Source organism: Anabrus simplex, chromosome 7 (assembly GCF_040414725.1).
Source record: "Anabrus simplex isolate iqAnaSimp1 chromosome 7, ASM4041472v1, whole genome shotgun sequence".
Taxonomy (NCBI): domain Eukaryota; kingdom Metazoa; phylum Arthropoda; class Insecta; order Orthoptera; family Tettigoniidae; genus Anabrus; species Anabrus simplex.
Genome location: NC_090271.1, coordinates 152,721,101 through 152,740,113, shown reverse-complemented (window position 1 = coordinate 152,740,113; position 19,013 = coordinate 152,721,101). Strand labels below are relative to the sequence as shown.

At 39.3% G+C, this 19,013-nt stretch overlaps 1 protein-coding gene across 1 annotated transcript in view; it reads left to right on the top strand.

Annotated features, from left to right (window-relative positions):
- The first annotated feature begins 730 nt into the window (after window positions 1-730).
- Window positions 731-19,013, top strand: part of LOC136877747 (uncharacterized) — a 110,866-nt gene continuing 92,583 nt past the window's right edge. Inside the window, exons 1-2 of the mRNA XM_068228732.1 lie at window positions 731-803; window positions 14,333-14,406. Of these exons, the coding sequence (XP_068084833.1) occupies window positions 14,366-14,406 (41 nt within the window). The 5' untranslated portion in view covers window positions 731-803; window positions 14,333-14,365. The remainder of the gene's footprint in view (window positions 804-14,332; window positions 14,407-19,013) is intronic.

The following is a 19,013-nucleotide window of genomic DNA, read 5'->3' as shown; positions in this document are numbered from 1 at the left end:
TATTCTTGTTCCAGCAGGAGATAAGAACTCATTAGAGTAAATGACAATCATTGTTGAAAGTTAACAATGCATATTGTTGACTATAGATGGGATTGTGAATTGTAATTTAGCTATGTATTATCTAGAGAACAACAATATCTAAAGGGCAGTGACCCTGGGCTCTGTTTTATGAGGACAACAGATTAAAATACTATATATTATACAGAATTATACACTCAGTACGAATAGTGTAGGCTTCGGCTTAACAGAAGCTAGTTTTGGCTAGCCTTGCACCTTTACATTCAGGAGGCTGTGAGGCTGGTTCGCACCATCTGCTATCCTGAGAATGGTTTTCCGTGGTTTTCCATTTTCCTGCACTAAGACGAATGCCAGGACAGAACCTTTTATAGGCCACAGCACCTATCCTGTCACCGCCTCTGTACCTGAAATTACCTCTACAAATCTCCTTGGCCTGAGAGAGGGCATTACCATCTAGGAGGCCCTCCTTCAGAGTTCAGAATGATTGCGTGCTAAAAAAACTCAATACTTTACATACACATATATCTACATAAAGACAGAAGGGATTGTTCCACTACACAACACATTCACATGCTTTGGCCTTGACCTTGGCCCTGGTTACTCTCTCCCACTACCCTGGATTTTTCAATGCCCTTTCAGCTTTCAAGTTCTGCATCCTGCGCAGTTGTGTGTAGTGTGTAATTAGGAAGCATACCCAGGAGTGAAAATGAACAAGAAAACATTTTTTACGGCTTCCTTGACGTTGAATGTGTTTTGAATATGCTGCAGAAAATGGAGTGGGAATGGTGAGTCATAAATATGATTTGTTATTGGCATAACCAGAGGGACAAAAAGTAAGAAGAAATTATTTTTAAGAGTTATATTAAAATATTTTATAGATGTCAGTCAGTATTAGAACCAAATATTTTGCATTTCAAGCAGTTGCATGAGAACATTGCAACGCTGTGCAGCCTTGAACTCTGCATGGCACTGTGAGGTTGCAACACATTGCTTAGTCACATGACAAGTCAGCTGTGGTAATGCAGGAGGCAGTTGATACAAAACCCCTTAAATGTGCTAATATCACTTTTTTCTTAAAAAAAGTATAGATTTAAATAACTTTTTTCTATGCTGATTTAAAGACACTAAATAAATATGGTATAACAGTAGAGGGAATTCACGGGCTTATTAGCCAATCAGACTTCTCTAGCAAGCAACCTGGCAACAGTTTGCCATCAAAATACTGTTTTTTTTCTGGTTCAAGGAGTAAAGTATAATAACATAGAAAATTATGAAATATTTACTTGGAAGTGGACTACACTGACTGAGCAGATGTCATGGGATAGCAGAGCACTGATGTGCAGGTGTGTTGTCTTCGCACCACATGCCCCCTGTGCCAGCGGCAGTTGTATAGGAGACCTTGTGAGCAGTGGGGCTGTGCATGTGACAGGTGTAACATGGAACATCGTCGTGAGCTGACACCGTTCGAACGGGGTATGGTGGTCAGTGCCCGACGGATGGGAAGTGCGATTTCGTAAGTGGTGCGGGAATTCGGCTTCACACTATCAACCGTGTCCAGAGTGTATCGTGAATGGTTGAATGAGGGTGTCACTGTCCACAACAAACGAACGACTGGCCGTCCAGCCACCCTCGATGAACGTGACCGGCGACATCTGAGATGGATTGTCAGTAGTGACAGACGGGCAACCATGCAACAAATCATGGCTCAATTCAACACAGGCCGTGCTAGACACATCTCCCAGTGGACAATCCGTAGGAACATGGATTCTACGGGGTATGGAAGCTAGCTCTGCACAGGGGTGCTACTGCTAACCCAACGTCATCGGGCACAATGACGCGCATTTGTCGCCAGTCACCAGGGATGGACAGTGGAACAATGGCGTAACATGATATGGTCGGACGAATCACGATTTCAACTGCACCATGCCGATGGGAGGCACCGTGTATGGCACAGACCACATGAAGCGATGGATCCCCCCTGCCTCGAAGGTGTGGTCCAGGGCGCTGGTGTCTCTGTTATGGTCTGGGGTGCATTTTCCTGGTATGGAATGGGCCCCCTACTTGTTCTGCAAGAGACTTTGAACGGTACGCGATATGTTGAGCTGCTCGGAGACCATCTCCACCCATTTTTGGCCTTCCAGCGCCCAGACGGTTCTGCGGAGTTTCAAGATGATAGCACGCCGCTACATCGCTCCCACGTCACCCGGGAATGGTTCCAGGAACATGCAGCGGAGGTCCAACAACTGCCATGGCCACCCAGGAGCCCCGATATGAACCCTATCGAGCATATCTGGGATGTCCTGGAATGCAGGCTCGTGCCATGGATACTGCACCCACGAACAGACCAGCATTGGCAGCCGCTCTGCAAACTATTTGGTGTCAGCTGCGTCCAGAGGACTACCAGGGACTTGTCAACTCACTTCCACGGTGTCTCACTGCAGTTCGCAGGGCCAGAGGAGGCCCCACGCGCTATTAGGTGACTATCCTATGACATTTGCTAAGTCAGTGTATAGTCAAATATTGCAGTGAAAAGAAAAAAAAAATAGTTGAATGTCGCAGCACAAGGATTAATAAGATAATACAGTGGAACCTCAATTCATTTTAGGTGGGATCACAAAGAAAAAACAAATGGATATGGGAAATACCAGTTATAAAGCAATTGCAAACATAATACTGATAAATAACACGCATAATTATGAACACAATTAAAACACCTAACAATAAAAAAATATTACACATTTTATACCTTCACACTTCTTGTGAAAAATACTTTCTTTTAAAAAATGTTCTTAATAGAGATTTGTTTTTTGTCATGATTACGTTTTGTGCAGAATTCAGAATTCAGTATTCAAAATATTTTGCTGCTTGTTGTTGTTGATATCATGAGCATAAATGTAAATGTGCCAGAGCTTTGAAAATGTTCAGCAGTGGTTTGACCTTGTCTTCACTGTTGATAAATTGGAACAATACTTCTTTGAATTGTAAAAACAAAAGGTAGTGTTATATTGTTTTTATTCTTTGTACTGACCACTGATGAAGGGAATGGTTGACTTCCCAAAATATGTATGGTTAAATAAATAGTTTTCTTTCATTAATAAGTGTATTGACAAGGCGGATTCAAATATAACAATTTTAAATAGTTCTGTAATACATTTCTTATCTTCACTCTCGCTGTCACGTGGAGCACATTCATCAGCTGATGGTGCGGTGTTGCCACACAACTCCTCTAAACTGAAAGCAGAACGTATGGGGAGGCCATTGTCTATTGACACATACGTATCAAATTCCACGTCGTTCATGTCCAGCTTTTCCCTATTATCACACATAGGCCCCTAATCAACAACAATATCAGTATATAGTAGCCACATTTCTGGAAACAGTTATGAATTGTGCCTGGCGAGATCTGATGTCAAGTCAACGTTACAAAATGAATTGCCCGCAGGGCGTTGATTTTCATTTCTGCTTTCATTTAAGTGTCCATAAAACACATGGCGCTCTGCACCAGTTGCTTCCAGCAACACTGCTTGAAACACTATACAATGCCTGCATCTAGTGGTTGCAGGATACTAGTGGTATTTGGGGGGAAAACACATTCTTTATGTTATGAAGGAGTGTAAGGTCCATTGGATGGGCAGCACAGTTGTCTCCTTCCCTGGATCCCCATGGAAGCATCCAGTCTGTTAAGAAATCCTACAGAAATATCAGTGGTCACCCAAGATTTTGTATTGGAAAAATTGAACTTTTATTTATGGAATGTTTTTTAAACACCTGGGTTTCTGAATCATTACAAATTTCATTGTGATCCATACTGATAGTTATCAGTTACAAAATACTTTCTTATTTAAGGTCAACCTAATCAATACTTAATTTGTGAAATTTTCCTTTAACAATAGGCACATGATTATCAGATCTGTCATTGCTACAACACGAAAGAACAGTCGTGTAATTTTTTACTCTTCCCCCACCATAACACGACTCTTTATTGACGGGAAGGTAATTGTATAAGAGACCCATTTCATCTGCATTGTAAATATCTCGGGGTTCGTATCCCTTGATTAGCGCTGGCAAGTTTTCCAACCACAGTTCTGTACCTGACGTATCTACATCAGAACTCTCATCTGCTAGCTTATTATTCATAAAAAGGTATAAAATGTGTAATACATTTTTATCGTTAGCTGTTTTAATTGCGTGTATAATTATATGTGCGTTATTTATCAGTATTATGTTAGCAATTGCTTTATAACTGGTATTTCCCACATTCATTGGGTATTTCTTTGCGATCCCACCAAAAAAATTAATTGAGGTTCCGCTGTATTATTTTATTAACCCTTGCACTGCGACATTCAATGATTTCTTTCCTTTTACTGCGATATTTGACTTAAGTCCATTTCCAAGGAAATATTTCATAATTTTCCATGTTACTGTACTTTATTCCCTGAACCAGATAAAACAGCATTTTCATGGCAGTGTTGCCAGGTCACTTGCTAGAGAAGTTTGATTGGCTAAAAAGCCTGAGCATTCCCTGTACTGTAATACTGTATTTATTTACCTGCTTTAAATCAACACACAAAATAGTTATTTAAATCTATACTTCATTTAGGCAAAAAATGGTATTAGCACATTTAAGTGGTTTTGTATCAGCTGCCTCCTGCATTACCGCAGCTGATTTGTCATGTGACTAAGTGGAAGATCCATTCGTTGGAAGCTGAGAAATTCTTGATGTTCATTCTTTCCATGACTTTGAGGGCTTTCTCTCATAAGATGCTATCATCCATAAGAATATTTGATGCTCAAACTTGTTGATACCAGGCAAAGAGTACAACCTCCAACTCTGTGTATGTAGATTCTTTCCCAGTCTTTCTTTTCTTTGAGCACGTTCCATGTTTTTCTATTTGGTCACATATTTCATGTTCCTACTCACAAAGGAATTTAATGTTGATGGTGCTAAATCCATTCATTTAGCAATGTCAATTTTCTTTCTGGAAAGATTTTTCTCAAATTCTTTGATAATTCAAAGTCTTTCTTCCAAGGTTCTGACTTGCTTAAAAGATCATGTCATTTTGATGATAACACACACACACGCACACACGCACGCACACACGCACACACGCACACACACACACACACACACACACAACCTCACAAAATAATACTCCATTTCCAGCTGAATATACTCCATATATATGAAATTTAAAGTAGCCAATATAATAACACACACAATTTCCCAGAAAATAAAACAATATGTAATGAAAAAGGCATGTGCATGGTGAAGTACAGTACTGTAAGAATGATAGATTACATCCCCGACCTTACTTGCTTTGGATACTGCAACTCAAAACATGAAATTCACACTTGACCTTGGTCCCTGACAGAGAAGTAAGCCAAAGGTTTCCAGGGAGTGCACTGCTGCTTCAGGGTGTGAATAGGAACAAACTGAACATTTGGCTTACTCCATATATGTTTATAACTTCAAGCCATAGTACGCCATTGAGTGAAATTTACAGTAGCCAATAGAATGTCATGGTGCGATTTCCCAGAAAATATCTGATCTTATGAGTGATACATATGCCCTTCTCTCATTTACATCTTTATTACAACCCCTAAATACTCTCATGCCCATATGAAGAGATCTGTTAACCTTTATTTACAATCCTGTTTATGTGATTGCCCCAATGAAGATCTTTGTAGATTATAATTTCAATCAATCAATACTGATCTGCATTTAGGGCAGTCGCCCAGGTGGCAGATTCCCTATCTGTTGCTTTCGTAGCCTTTTCCGAAATGATTTCAAAGAAATTGGAAGTTTATTGAACATCTCCCTTGGTAAGTTATTCCAATCCCTAACTCCCCTTCCTATAAATGAATATTTGCCCCAGTTTGTCCTCTTGAATTCCAACTTTATCTTCATATTGTGATCTTTCCTACTTTTATAAACGCCATTCAAAACTATTCGTCTACTAATGTCATTCCACGCCATCTCTCCGCTGACAGCTCGGAACATACCACTTAATACCAATATAAATGGTCCGTTATTGGACATTATAAATTTTCCAGCTAGCTCATTCTTGGTTGCAAGCGTTTCGCCCTCGTGTGCTAGGGTGGGCTCATCAGTTGGTACCTAGCACACCTACCAATACGCTGGCTAGTGCATACCGTGGAGGCCACTGCGTAGGCTAACTGGAGCCACCGGCAGTGCCAATGCACTAAGAGACTTTGTCTCATCACTAAAAATTGATGCCTGCTTGGCCATCAGATGATATAGATGTTGATTCCCATAGGGAATCTGAAATATTTCTCCTGAATGAGCAAATTTATAATACCAATATAAATGGTCCGTTATTGGACATTATAAATTTTCCAGCTAGCTCATTCTTGGTTGCAAGCGTTTCGCCCTCGTGTGCTAGGGTGGGCTCATCAGTTGGTACCTAGCACACCTACCAATACGCTGGCTAGTGCATACCGTGGAGGCCACTGCGTAGGCTAACTGGAGCCACCGGCAGTGCCAATGCACTAAGAGTTGTCTCATCACTAAAAATTGATGCCTGCTTGGCCATCAGATGATATAGATGTTGATTCCCATAGGGAATCTGAAATATTTCTCCTGAATGAGCAAATTTATAATACCAATATAAATGGTCCGTTATTGGACATTATAAATTTTCCAGCTAGCTCATTCTTGGTTGCAAGCGTTTCGCCCTCGTGTGCTAGGGTGGGCTCATCAGTTGGTACCTAGCACACCTACCAATACGCTGGCTAGTGCATACCGTGGAGGCCACTGCGTAGGCTAACTGGAGCCACCGGCAGTGCCAATGCACTAAGAGACTTTGTCTCATCACTAAAAATTGATGCCTGCTTGGCCATCAGATGATATAGATGTTGATTCCCATAGGGAATCTGAAATATTTCTCCTGAATGAGCAAATTTATAATACCAATATAAATGGTCCGTTATTGGACATTATAAATTTTCCAGTTAGCTCATTCTTGGTTGCAAGTGTTTCGCCCTCGTGTGCTAGGGTGGGCTCATCAGTTGGTACCTAGCACACCTACCAATACGCTGGCTAGTGCATACCGTGGAGGCCACTGCGTAGGCTAACTGGAGCCACCGGCAGTGCCAATGCACTAAGAGACTTTGTCTCATCACTAAAAATTGATGCCTGCTTGGCCATCAGATGATATAGATGTTGATTCCCATAGGGAATCTGAAATATTTCTCCTGAATGAGCAAATTTATAATACCAATATAAATGGTCCGTTATTGGACATTATAAATTTTCCAGCTAGCTCATTCTTGGTTGCAAGCGTTTCGCCCTCGTGTGCTAGGGTGGGCTCATCAGTTGGTACCTAGCACACCTACCAATACGCTGGTATTATAAATTTGCTCATTCAGGAGAAATATTTCAGATTCCCTATGGGAATCAACGTCTATATCAACATACCACTTAGTCGAGCAGCTCTTCTTCTTTCTCTCAATTCTTCCCAACCCAAACATTGCAACATTTTTGTAATGCTACTCTTTTGTCGGAAATCACACAGAACAAATCGAGCTGCTTTTCTTTGGATTTTTTCCAGTTCTTGAATCAGGTAATCCTGGTGAGGGTCCCATACACTGGAACCATATTCTAGTTGGGGTCTTACCAGAGACTTATATGCACTCTCCTTTACATCCTTACTACAACCCCTAAACACCCTCATAACCATGTGCAGAGATCGGTACCCTTTATTTACAATCCCATTTATGTGATTACCCCAGTGAAGATCTTTCCTTATATTAACACCTAGATACTTACAATGATCCCCAAAAGGAACTTTCACCCCATCAACGCAGTAATTAAAACTGAGAGGACTTTTCCTATTTGTGAAACTCACAACCTGACTTTTGGCCCCGTTTATCAACATACCATTGCCTGCTGTCCATCTCACAACATTTTCGAGGTCACGTTGCAGTTGCTCACAATCTTGTAACTTATTTATCACTCTATAGAGAATAACATCATCCGCAAAAAGCCTTACCTCCGATTCCACTCCTTTACTCATATCATTTATATATATAAGAAAACATAAAGGTCCGATAACACTGCCCTGAGGAACTCCCCTCTCAACTATTACAGGGTCAGACAAAGCTTCACCTACTCTAACTCTCTGAGATCTATTTTCTAGAAATATAGCAACCCATTCAGTCACTCTTTTGTCTAGTCCAATTGCACTCATTTTTGCCAGTAGTCTCCCATGATCCACCCTATCAAATGCTTTAGACATGTCAATCACGATACAGTCCATTTGACCTCCAGAATCCAAGATATCTGCTATATCTTGCTGGAATCCTACAAGTTGAGCTTCAGTGGAATAACCTTTCCTAAAACCGAATTGCCTTCTATCGAACCAGTTATTAATTTCACAAACATGTCTAATATAATCAGAAAGAATGCCTTCCCAAAGCTTACATACAATGCATGTCAAACTTACTGGCCTGTAATTTTCAGCTTTATGTCTATCAACCTTTCCTTTATACACAGGGGCTACTATAGCAACTCTCCATTCATCTGGTATAGCTCCTTCGACCAAACAATAATCAAATAAGTACTTCAGATATGGTACTATATTCCAACCCATTGTCTTTAGTATATCCCCAGAAATCTGATCAATTCCAGCCGCTTTTCTAGTTTTCAACTTTTGTATCTTATTGTAAATGTCATTGTTATCATATGTAAATTTTATTACTTCTTTGGCCTTAGTCTCTTCCTCTATTTCGACATTATCCTTGTAACCAACAATCTTTACATACTGCTGACTGAATACTTCTGCCTTTTGAAGATCCTCACATACACACTCCCCTTGTTCATTAATTATTCCTGGAATGTCCTTCTTGGAACCTGTTTCTGCCTTAAAATACCTATACATACCCTTCCATTTTTCACTAAAATTTGTATGACTGCCAATTATGCTTGCCATCATGTTATCCTTAGCTGCCTTCTTTGCTAGGTTCAATTTTCTAGTAAGTTCCTTCAATTTCTCCTTACTTCCACAGCCACTTCTAACTCTATTTCTTTCCAGTCTGCACCTCCTTCTTAGTCTCTTTATTTCTCTATTATAATAAGGTGGATCTTTGCCATTCCTTACCACCCTTAAAGGTACAAACCTTTTTTTCGCATTCCTCAACAATTTCTTTAAACCCATCCCAGAGTCTGTTTACATTTTTATTTACCGTTTTCCACCGATCATAGTTACTTTTTAGAAACTGCCTCATACCTGCTTTATCAGCCATATGGTACTGCCTAACAGTCCTACTTTTAAGACCTTCCTTTCTATCGCATTTATTTTTAACTACCACAAAAACAGCTTCATGATTACTAATACCATCTATTACTTCAGTTTCCCTATAGAGCTCATCTGGTTTTATCAGCACCACATCCAGGATATTTTTCCCTCTGGTTGGTTCCATCACTTTCTGAATCAGCTGTCCTTCCCATATTAACTTATTTGCCATTTGTTGGTCATGCTTCCTGTCGTTCGCATTTCCTTCCCAATTTACATCTGGCAAATTCAGATCTCCCACTACAATCACATTTCTTTCCATGTCGTTTCCCACATAGCTGCCTATCCTATCAAATAATTCCCAATCTGCATCAGTGCTACCCTTTCCCGATCTGTATACTCCAAATATATCAAGTTGCCTATTATCTTTAGAAATGAGCCTTACACCTAGAATTTCATGTGTCTCATCTTTAACTTTTTCGTAGCTTACAAATTCTTCTTTCACCAGAATGAAAACTCCCCCTCCCACCTTTCCTATCCTATCTCTACGATACACACTCCAGTGCCATGAGAAAATTTCTGCATTCATTATATCATTTCTAAGCCATGATTCAACTCCTATTACAATATCTGGTAAATATATATCTATTAAATTACTTAATTCTATTCCTTTCTTTACAATACTTCTACAGTTCAACACTAACAATTTCATGACATCCCTACTTGATTTCCAGTTCCCTGTTCCTTTATCACCGTTCCCTAGGCCATCCCGTTTCCCTGAATGTACCTCCCTATTACCCTTCCAAACAAATTTCCTAACTTATTAATTTATTTAATACATGTGCCACCAACAAAGACATGCTCCAATTATAGGTGGCTTTTACAAATTATTTGAACAAATAACATAGAAATACCAAAAAGAAGAAAATGTGAAAACGCTATGTAAATGAGATGATAATGCTCTGTATGAAATGGATGAAACAATATATCGTATACAGAAGCCTGTTAATAAATCAAACAAAAAATTGTAACAAAATCATGTAAATGTTATACATATAAACAAATCACTTCGACGAGAAAAATTCTTTTAATATATTTACATATGTGTCATATTCATAAGCAAAGTCAAGATCTATATGATACTTATTAACTAAGTTATTGTATGTTTCACACAAATTGATAAATGGAGAGTTCTTAAAAAATACAGTTTTGGAGACTGGAGTAATAAACAATTGCCGAAATCTTCAATTTCCTTTTCTAACATTAAAACATAACTCGTGAAGCGAACTATTATCGTCAATTAATGCATTAACCATCTTATAGAGATAAATTTGCTGGGCTATTACACGCCTACTGGCTAGCGATACATATTTAAATTCATTCAACAAAAATTCATATGAAACATAATTTCTAAAGGGGAATATCTTATATTTTTTATAATAAATATATCTTAAAAAGCGTTTCTGCACCCTTTCAATTTGATTTTGGTAAGATTTATAACATGGAGACCAAATTATACATGAATACTCAAGTTTTGATCGGACAATACTATTGAATAATAAGGTGAGTGCATACGTGTTAGAAAAATCTCTTGAATTTCTAATTATAAAACCCAATTTCTTATAGGAATCATTAACCATTGTATTAATATAGTCCTTGAAAGATAAATTTCTTGTAACAATTACTCCTAATTCATTAACAGAGTGGACAACTTTGAGTTCTTCATTATTAATTTTATATTTATAATTCAATGTATTTTTCTTATTTGAAATCTGAAGGAAACAGCATTTATTTATATTAAGTTGCAAACAGTTTTCAATACTCCATGCATATAAGTAATCCAAATCATATTGTAATTTCAACACATCATCAACATTTTTTATCTCTTTATAAAGTTTGACATCATCAGCATATAATAAACAGTGAGAAAACCTAATTCTAGTGGACAAATCATTAATATATAAAATAAAGAATAAAGGGCCAAGGTTAGACCCTTGCGGTACACCAGAAGTAACATTGTATGTGAAAGACTCATGTTGATGATAGTAAACATATTGTTTCCGTGCACTAAGATAAGATGCAAGCAGTTTTAACCAAGGAGGGGTCAGACCAAAGCATGACAATTTTTTCATTAAAATGCCGTGATCTAATTTGTCGAAGGCTTTGGAAAAATCTGTGTATATTACGTCGACCTGTCCTCGATTATTCAAAACGGTATAAGCATATTGTATAAATTTTAATAAATTAGTCGTAGTTGATCTACGTGGCATAAAACCATGCTGATTGATATATATACCGACCCTCACATGATTAAATATACGCGTGTACATTATTTGCTCAAATACTTTAGCTGGTGCACACAAAATACAAACAGGGCGATAGTTTTCAATATTTTTACTGTCCCCACATTTAAAAACTGGACACACTTTCGCTATCTTCCATAATTTTGGAAAGGTTTGCGCTTTTACCATAATGTTATATAAGGCTCGTAAGGGAAAATCCAACAAATTCGAACATGCTTTCAGTACGTATGGCGGTATTCCATCAACACCACATGACCTTTTAGGTTTTAATTTTTTAATAGCTAACTTATATTCCTTTTCGTCCACTAATTCTAAGGATAACGGATAATTAACATATACATCAGATGAATCAGGAGTATCATAGGTTGGTGGAGGTTTCGAATATACCGATCCAAAAAAGGTTGCAAAGCCATTAGCTATACTTTTATTATTATTAAGTGAGATATTGTTAAATTTTATGCCCTGTTGCAGACCCTCCTTGGTATTTCTTTTGCATTTTATCTAGTTCCAGAACTGATTAACATCACTTTTGATATTCTCTTCAAGTTTAGAAATATAATTCTTATACGCTTTACTGATCATATGTTTCGTTTCTCTCCTTAACTGGTTAAATATTACCCTACTATACTCTGAATGTTTCCTTCGCTTTCTGTGGATTTCCTTCAGTTTCAAGTTATTTATTATATCTTTAGTAAACCACGGAGGATACTTTTTCTTTGTGTGAAAATTCTTCATAGGTACCGTTTCACAAAATACAGAGTGTACCTGAGCATAAAAATACTCAACAGCCTGATCAGCGTCTGTAAATTCTACAATCCTAGACCAATCCATTCGCTTGTACCACTGCGGTTTAAATGAAGGCCATCCGAGCGCAGATCCCTATCTCCTACCCACCCATTAGGATCTAGAAATTTCACTCCCAGTTTCCCACATACCCACTCCATAGTCTCATTTAAATCCCCAATCACCCTCCAGTCAGTATCCCTCCTACACAGTATTCCACTAATAACAATCTCTGCTTTCTTAAACTTCACCCGTGCTGCATTTACCAGATCCCACACATCTCCAACTATGTTGGTACTTATATCAGCTTGCCTTACGTTGTTGGTACCAACGTGAAACACTACCACCTTCTCCTTCCCCTCCTCCCTCTCTTCTACTTTCCTCAACATCTGCCTCAACCTAATTCCTGGATAACATTCTACCCTGGTTCCCTTTCCTCCACACACTTTCCCCACGTGTCTAACGATGGAATCCCCCATGACCAGAGCCTCAACCCTACCCACCTCATTTGATCCCCTCCCCTCCTGGTCAGCCCTATCTTTGCTGATAGCTGCAGAAGCTACTTCCTCCTCCCTTTTCTCCTTCCCATGAGCCTGTTCCACCTGTCTTTTCCTATCCCCTACTCTACATTTCCCTTTCCTACCTTTTCCCTTCCTCCTACTTCCATGCATCTCAGCAACAGTTCCCTGTCCCTCATCTCTTCCCTCTGTTGTTCTACCTGGAGTGACTCGTACCGATTTCGCACAGACACCTGTCCTGAATTCTGATCCTGAATAGAGCCCTTGGCCTGCAATCTCCTTCCCCTTAGAACATTAGACCACCTGTCTTCTACAACTCCTCCCTTTCCTTCCCCTCCCCCTTGTACACCTACTGTAACCTGTACATTGTTTGAGGGAGTCCTATCTTCTGTGAGAATCCTAATTATCTCCTTCAAACTTTCCAACTCCTCCCTCATACCCCTCAACGCCTCACCACACCCACAATAAGTACACTCGCGCTCCTTAGCCATTCTTTACGGAGGGATATATTGTCTGGGATAGTACACAACAATAAGGTAATTAATATACGACTACACTACAATACTACTTAGTCGTGCTCTATTTTTTTTTTATCCTACAACCCCTAACAGGATAAAAGCTGCTGTTAATTACTGAATATCGAAAGTAATACACAAGAACTACACAATTCCAAACTGCAATTAAGCCTATCCTAATTTCAACAATATTTTAGTAAGAGTTTCTACGGATACCTCTACTACACCAGTACTACACAAATATTTTACAATAATAAAATAAGCACACTAAATTCTAATAGGATATTACTCGTATACTACTGTACAGTACACTACAGTAATTTTTAAACTACTTTCAGACGTATCCTAATTACGATACCAGTACCGTACTGTATGTCACTACTAAGCACAACAGAAATGAAATTTGCAAGAACTACTGTACTCAAAGATTACCAACGAAGCTAAATGCTTAGACAAATTATTATTAGTATTAGGGTCTAATAGATACACATGAAAGATAACACACGAATATAGCAGGCAAGATACAGCACTATCTAAATGTACTGTATCTATACTACAATGTACCTACACTACACTACACTGCGTTTGGTTAAATGCTTAAGTATCAAAAGGATTGCCGTACACGAAGAAAAACACGAATATAACTGGCAAGATACTGTCTAATATATTATACCTTATCTTCACTACAATTCTACTGAAATGTGGTTATGTGATTATTACAGCTGGTGGATTACTATTACACTAGTCAACAGCCATTTTGCATCTGGAATGTGATACATCAGCTAGAATGTATTTTGGTGTGTAGAATCCGAATATACCTTTCAAAATGTTCTGGCACATACCATTTTTGAGTTTTTAAACGTTTTTTATTTTTGTATTCAGTATTACGCTTTTTGCTGTTCTTCTGTTTTGATGTCTAATTGTTTCTTATTGATTTGCAGAGGAGAGCTAGAAGATCTACAAATCGTCAGTAAATGGTTGGTGTGGTAATCCAGTGGTGTGAAAGAGATCCTCAGTGAGTGTTTCCTGTGAAAGATAGTGCAAACTTTTTGTGTTTAAAACTTACACTAAGAAAAATGGCAACTAGTAAATCTCGTTGCTGTCTAAACCACCCCGACAACTTTTGTTATGTGTGTGGGAAATTCACTCCAAAAGCCCAAAGAAAACCAATCACTGATTTGATTAAGAAGGCATATAAATTGTATTTTGATTGTCCTGTTGGTGATCAATATAAAAATTTTGCACCTCATATTGCCTGCATAACCTGTACTACAACCTTAACCGAGTGGTTGAAAGGAAAATGCCGAGCCATGCCAATCGCTGTTCCGATGGTGTGGTGTGAGCCTAAAGACCATTATTCAGACTGTTACTTCTGTCTTACAAATATTTCGGGACATTCAAGCAAAACTAGACATAAAATAAAGTATCCAAATGTATCTTCAGTGTATTTGCCTGTGCCCCATGATGAGGGGTTGCCTGTTCCTGTCTGTAACTTAAAAGCCACGGAACCAGACACCATGCCACGTGAATCAGAAAGTACTGAACATATAGAAGAGCACTGCCCTAAATATAATGACACTTCACCTCAGCTCTTTAATCAAGAGGAATTGGGAACATGCATAATTTTCAAAAATATTTTTTTTGAAAAGTACACCAATGAAATAGTACGTAAACGTATTACATTGTGGTATGTTGCCTTGTTTTCTACCATTAAAAAAATGTTTAATAGTGCCTTTCCGCAAGGCGAGTGAAACGGCCTCTGACGTAAGCGGCGCGCTGTGACGTCACGATCCAGTACCGCATGGAGCTCTACCAGCCGTTGTGCATCAGCCGTTGCTAAAAGCCGATTGTTTATTATTCATGATCGCGAGTAACTTCGAAATGACAGAAGAAAGGTTCGAAATAGCACAGTCAGACAATCTACCATGTGTAGATGTCATCATTCTTGAAAAATGTGACTTTTGTGGCCGCAGAAATTCGCGGATAACAAGCAAGTTTGTAAGTGGCGTCTTTTATATACGTGCAATGTACTGTAACCCATAGTATTAGGATAACAACGAACCTGGATAGATATCACATCACTTTCAACATTTCCTTCTAGACCGATTCCCCTATTAAAGAATAACATTACATTTTCGGGCTTTCAGCATTAGTAAAGTAAGAAATCGGATTTCAGCACTAACATAAACATATAGGTAGCATTATAGTACTAGTCCGCTTCTGTGGTGTAGTGGTTAATGTGTGCCACTCCCGGAGGCCCGGTTTCGATTCCCGGCTCTGCCATGAAAGTTGAAAACAAATAGTACGAGGACTGGAACGGGGTCTACTCAGCCTCGGCTCAGCCTCGGGAGGTCAACTGAGCAGAAGGGTTTCGAATCCCACCTCAGCCATCCTCGAAGTGGTTTTTCGTATTTTCCTACTTCTCCTCCAGGCACCTAAGGCCACGGCCGTTTCCTTCCCTCTTCCTTGTCTATCCCTTCCGATCCTCCCATCCTCCAAAAAAGGCCCCTGTTGAGCATAACAGGTGAGGCCGCCTGGGCGAGGTAATGGCCCTCCTCACCAGTTTCATCACCATACTCAAAGTCTCAACGTTCCAGGACACTGCCCTTGAAGTGGTAGAGGTGAAATCCCTCGCTGAGTCCGAGAGAAAACCAACCCTGAAGGATAAACTGATTAAGAAGGAAAGAAAGAAAGAAGGAAAGAAAGAAAGATCATAGTACTATAGGGCTATAATCTATCATTCCCAAAAAATATATATATTTATGGTTGGGACAACTGGCCTACCCACTTCCAGGGCCCATGAAAGAGAATTAAATATCTTTGTGGAGGGAAAAAGTTAAACACGATAAAGATAAATATGACTTCATCTAGTTTTCACAAGTCGGGCTGAGTGGTTCAGACTGTTGAGGTGCTGGCCTTCTGACCCCAACTTGGTTCAGTCCGGTGGTAGTTGAAGGTGCTCAAATACGTCAGCCTCGTGTCGGTAGATTTACTGGCACGTAAAAGAACTCCTGCAGGACTAAATTCCTGCACATCGGCGTCTCCGAAAATCGTAGAAGTAGTTAGCGGGGCGTGAAGCCAATAACATTAATTACATTTGGCTTTTAACAAGCTGAACATATCAGGAAAGAAAAGTGTCCTGGTGACATTTTAGTCGTTCAATACAGGAATGTCTTTGGGTGCTGTGACTTTTACTTTTTTTTTTTGCTTTACGTCACACCGTCACATATAGGTCTTATGGCGACGATGGGACAGGAAAGGCATAGGAATGGGAACAAAGCGGCCGTGGCCTTAGGTACAGCCTCAGCATTTGCCTGGTGTGAAAATGGGAAACCACGGAAAACCATCTTCAGGGCTGCCGGCAGTGGGGTTCAAAACCCACTATCTCCCGGATGCGAGCTCACAGCTGCGCGCTCCTAACCGCACGGCCAACTCGCGCGGTATTTTTACCCTTCGGTTTATTGACTTGGCTTGTATAACCTAAAACTTAGGCTAAGTTGGATAATATTTTAAACACCTAAATCACTATTTTCACCTGTGTGCAATTATGTTATTTATTTCATTAATATTATGATAATTATTATAACTGAGCATTGTTAACTTATAAGACCCCAACAGACAAGCATTGGTTCTGTGTAGAGTTATACATTTGTTAAATTCACGTTGTTTCCTTTCATGATGTACACGCCTATTCTTTGTTACATTATAGAGTATTTAGATATAGCCTAAATTTCTTTACCAATTAAGCTCTTCAATAAAGACGTACATAACTGTCCCATGCCAACATATATTGGTAGAATTAGAGCTGTCAAAATGGTTCATAACCCCTTTGATTTATTATCTTGACATGGATCACCCAAAACATAGGTTAGGTTTGGAGAATACTTTAATAATCAGCATTATTTAATGCACTGTTTATTACTTTCATATTCCAAGATGTAATTGAAGCATTTAAATAAAGCATCATACATTAAAATTTAAAGTTTTACCACTAGAACAGCTGACATGGAAAAGTGATTTGAAAATTCAAACAAATTCATCTTACGTTAAAATATTTTTAAAAAAATAAACTGTAGACTTTTCCGATATATCACCAACATTTCTCCGGCTCGCCAAAATCCATTTCTTCCTAGTTTGAGCGTCTTTGGAACATTTATAAACAATTTGTTTGGTATGGTATGCGATGTGCTATTGCACATCGGAACTCTACACCATTTATAAGTTTTCTGCCTCACTGACTGCGCAGGATTCATTTTAAGTCTAAAATATACCACTCAGATTATTATCCAATGTATAGACCTCGAATTTAACCATACTAGACACTAACGTAAAGTAGAAATACGCGAAGTGTATCCTGCTTCTCACAGCACACTATGTGTTATTTCGTCTGCTAATTCAGTCAACCTGTACGATGACGTCAGACCAATGAGATCGCGTGCTTGCGTGACGTGACATTTTCGTAGATTTTTATCACGTTTGGAGTTATTATTTGTACATTCTGATCACATTTTTGAATTCTGCATGAAATTTTGAATCAGATTAGCATATTTTTAATTAAAACCCCGGATCATGCATGTTCCCTATTGAACGATTTGGTTCGCGATCTAAAGCTTTCGAAACAGCAAGCTGAACTCTTGGGGTCGAGACTGCAGCAACGGAATCTTCTAGCTCCAGGGACAAAAATTTCCTGTTTCAGATCAAGAGGTGCTTCCTTCGCTCAATATTTCGATATGCAGAATTCAATGTTTGTATGTAGAGATGTCAATGGTCTGATGATGCAGCTAGGTGTACAACATAATCCACAGGAGTGGCAACTATTTATTGACTCCAGTAAAACCAGCTTGAAAGCAGTACTACTGCATAATGGCAATGCATTTCCATCGGTACCTTTGGCTTACGGAGTAGACATGAAAGAAACTTATGAAGCCATGGTTTTGCTGCTAGAGGCAATCAAATATAAGGATCATGAATGATAGCTTTGCTGTGATTTAAAAGTTGTTGCACTCCTTACAGGTTTACAGGCTGAATTCACGAAATACTGCTGCTTTTTGTGCCTTTGGGACAGGTGGTGGTGGTGGTTGTTGTTTTAAGAGGAAGTACAACTAGGCAACCATCCTCTATTAAACACTAATCAGAGGGAAAAAATGGAAGGGGTCTGACACTTCGACAAATGACAGTATCGGCCAAAGGAAGACAAGGGCCACGAAGGGCGTGAAAATGAAAGACTCCCTAGCCCTCGCAAACCTAATAGCGTCGGGGTCGGAAAAGAGCAAGAGTTGACCGAGTGAGGTCGGATAGGATAGATTAAAGTGAGGAGCCTGGCACAAGTAAGTGGAAGCAATGCCAGGACTCAGCTAAGGGCCCCGTGGTCGCCAACCCACGCTCCAAAGGTCAGAGCCCCTGGGGCCCTTTGGGACAGCTGTGACACCAAGAACCACTATACAGTCAAGGAATGGCCTATAAGGAAGTCATATGTTCCTGGAGACGTAAATGTGAACAATACCCCATTGGTTGAGCCCGATAAAATCATTTTGCCTCCCCTTCATATCAACTTGGGCTTTATCAAGAACTTTGTAAAAGCTCTGGATAAAGAAGGTGAGGCCTTCAATCACTTAAAAGAAA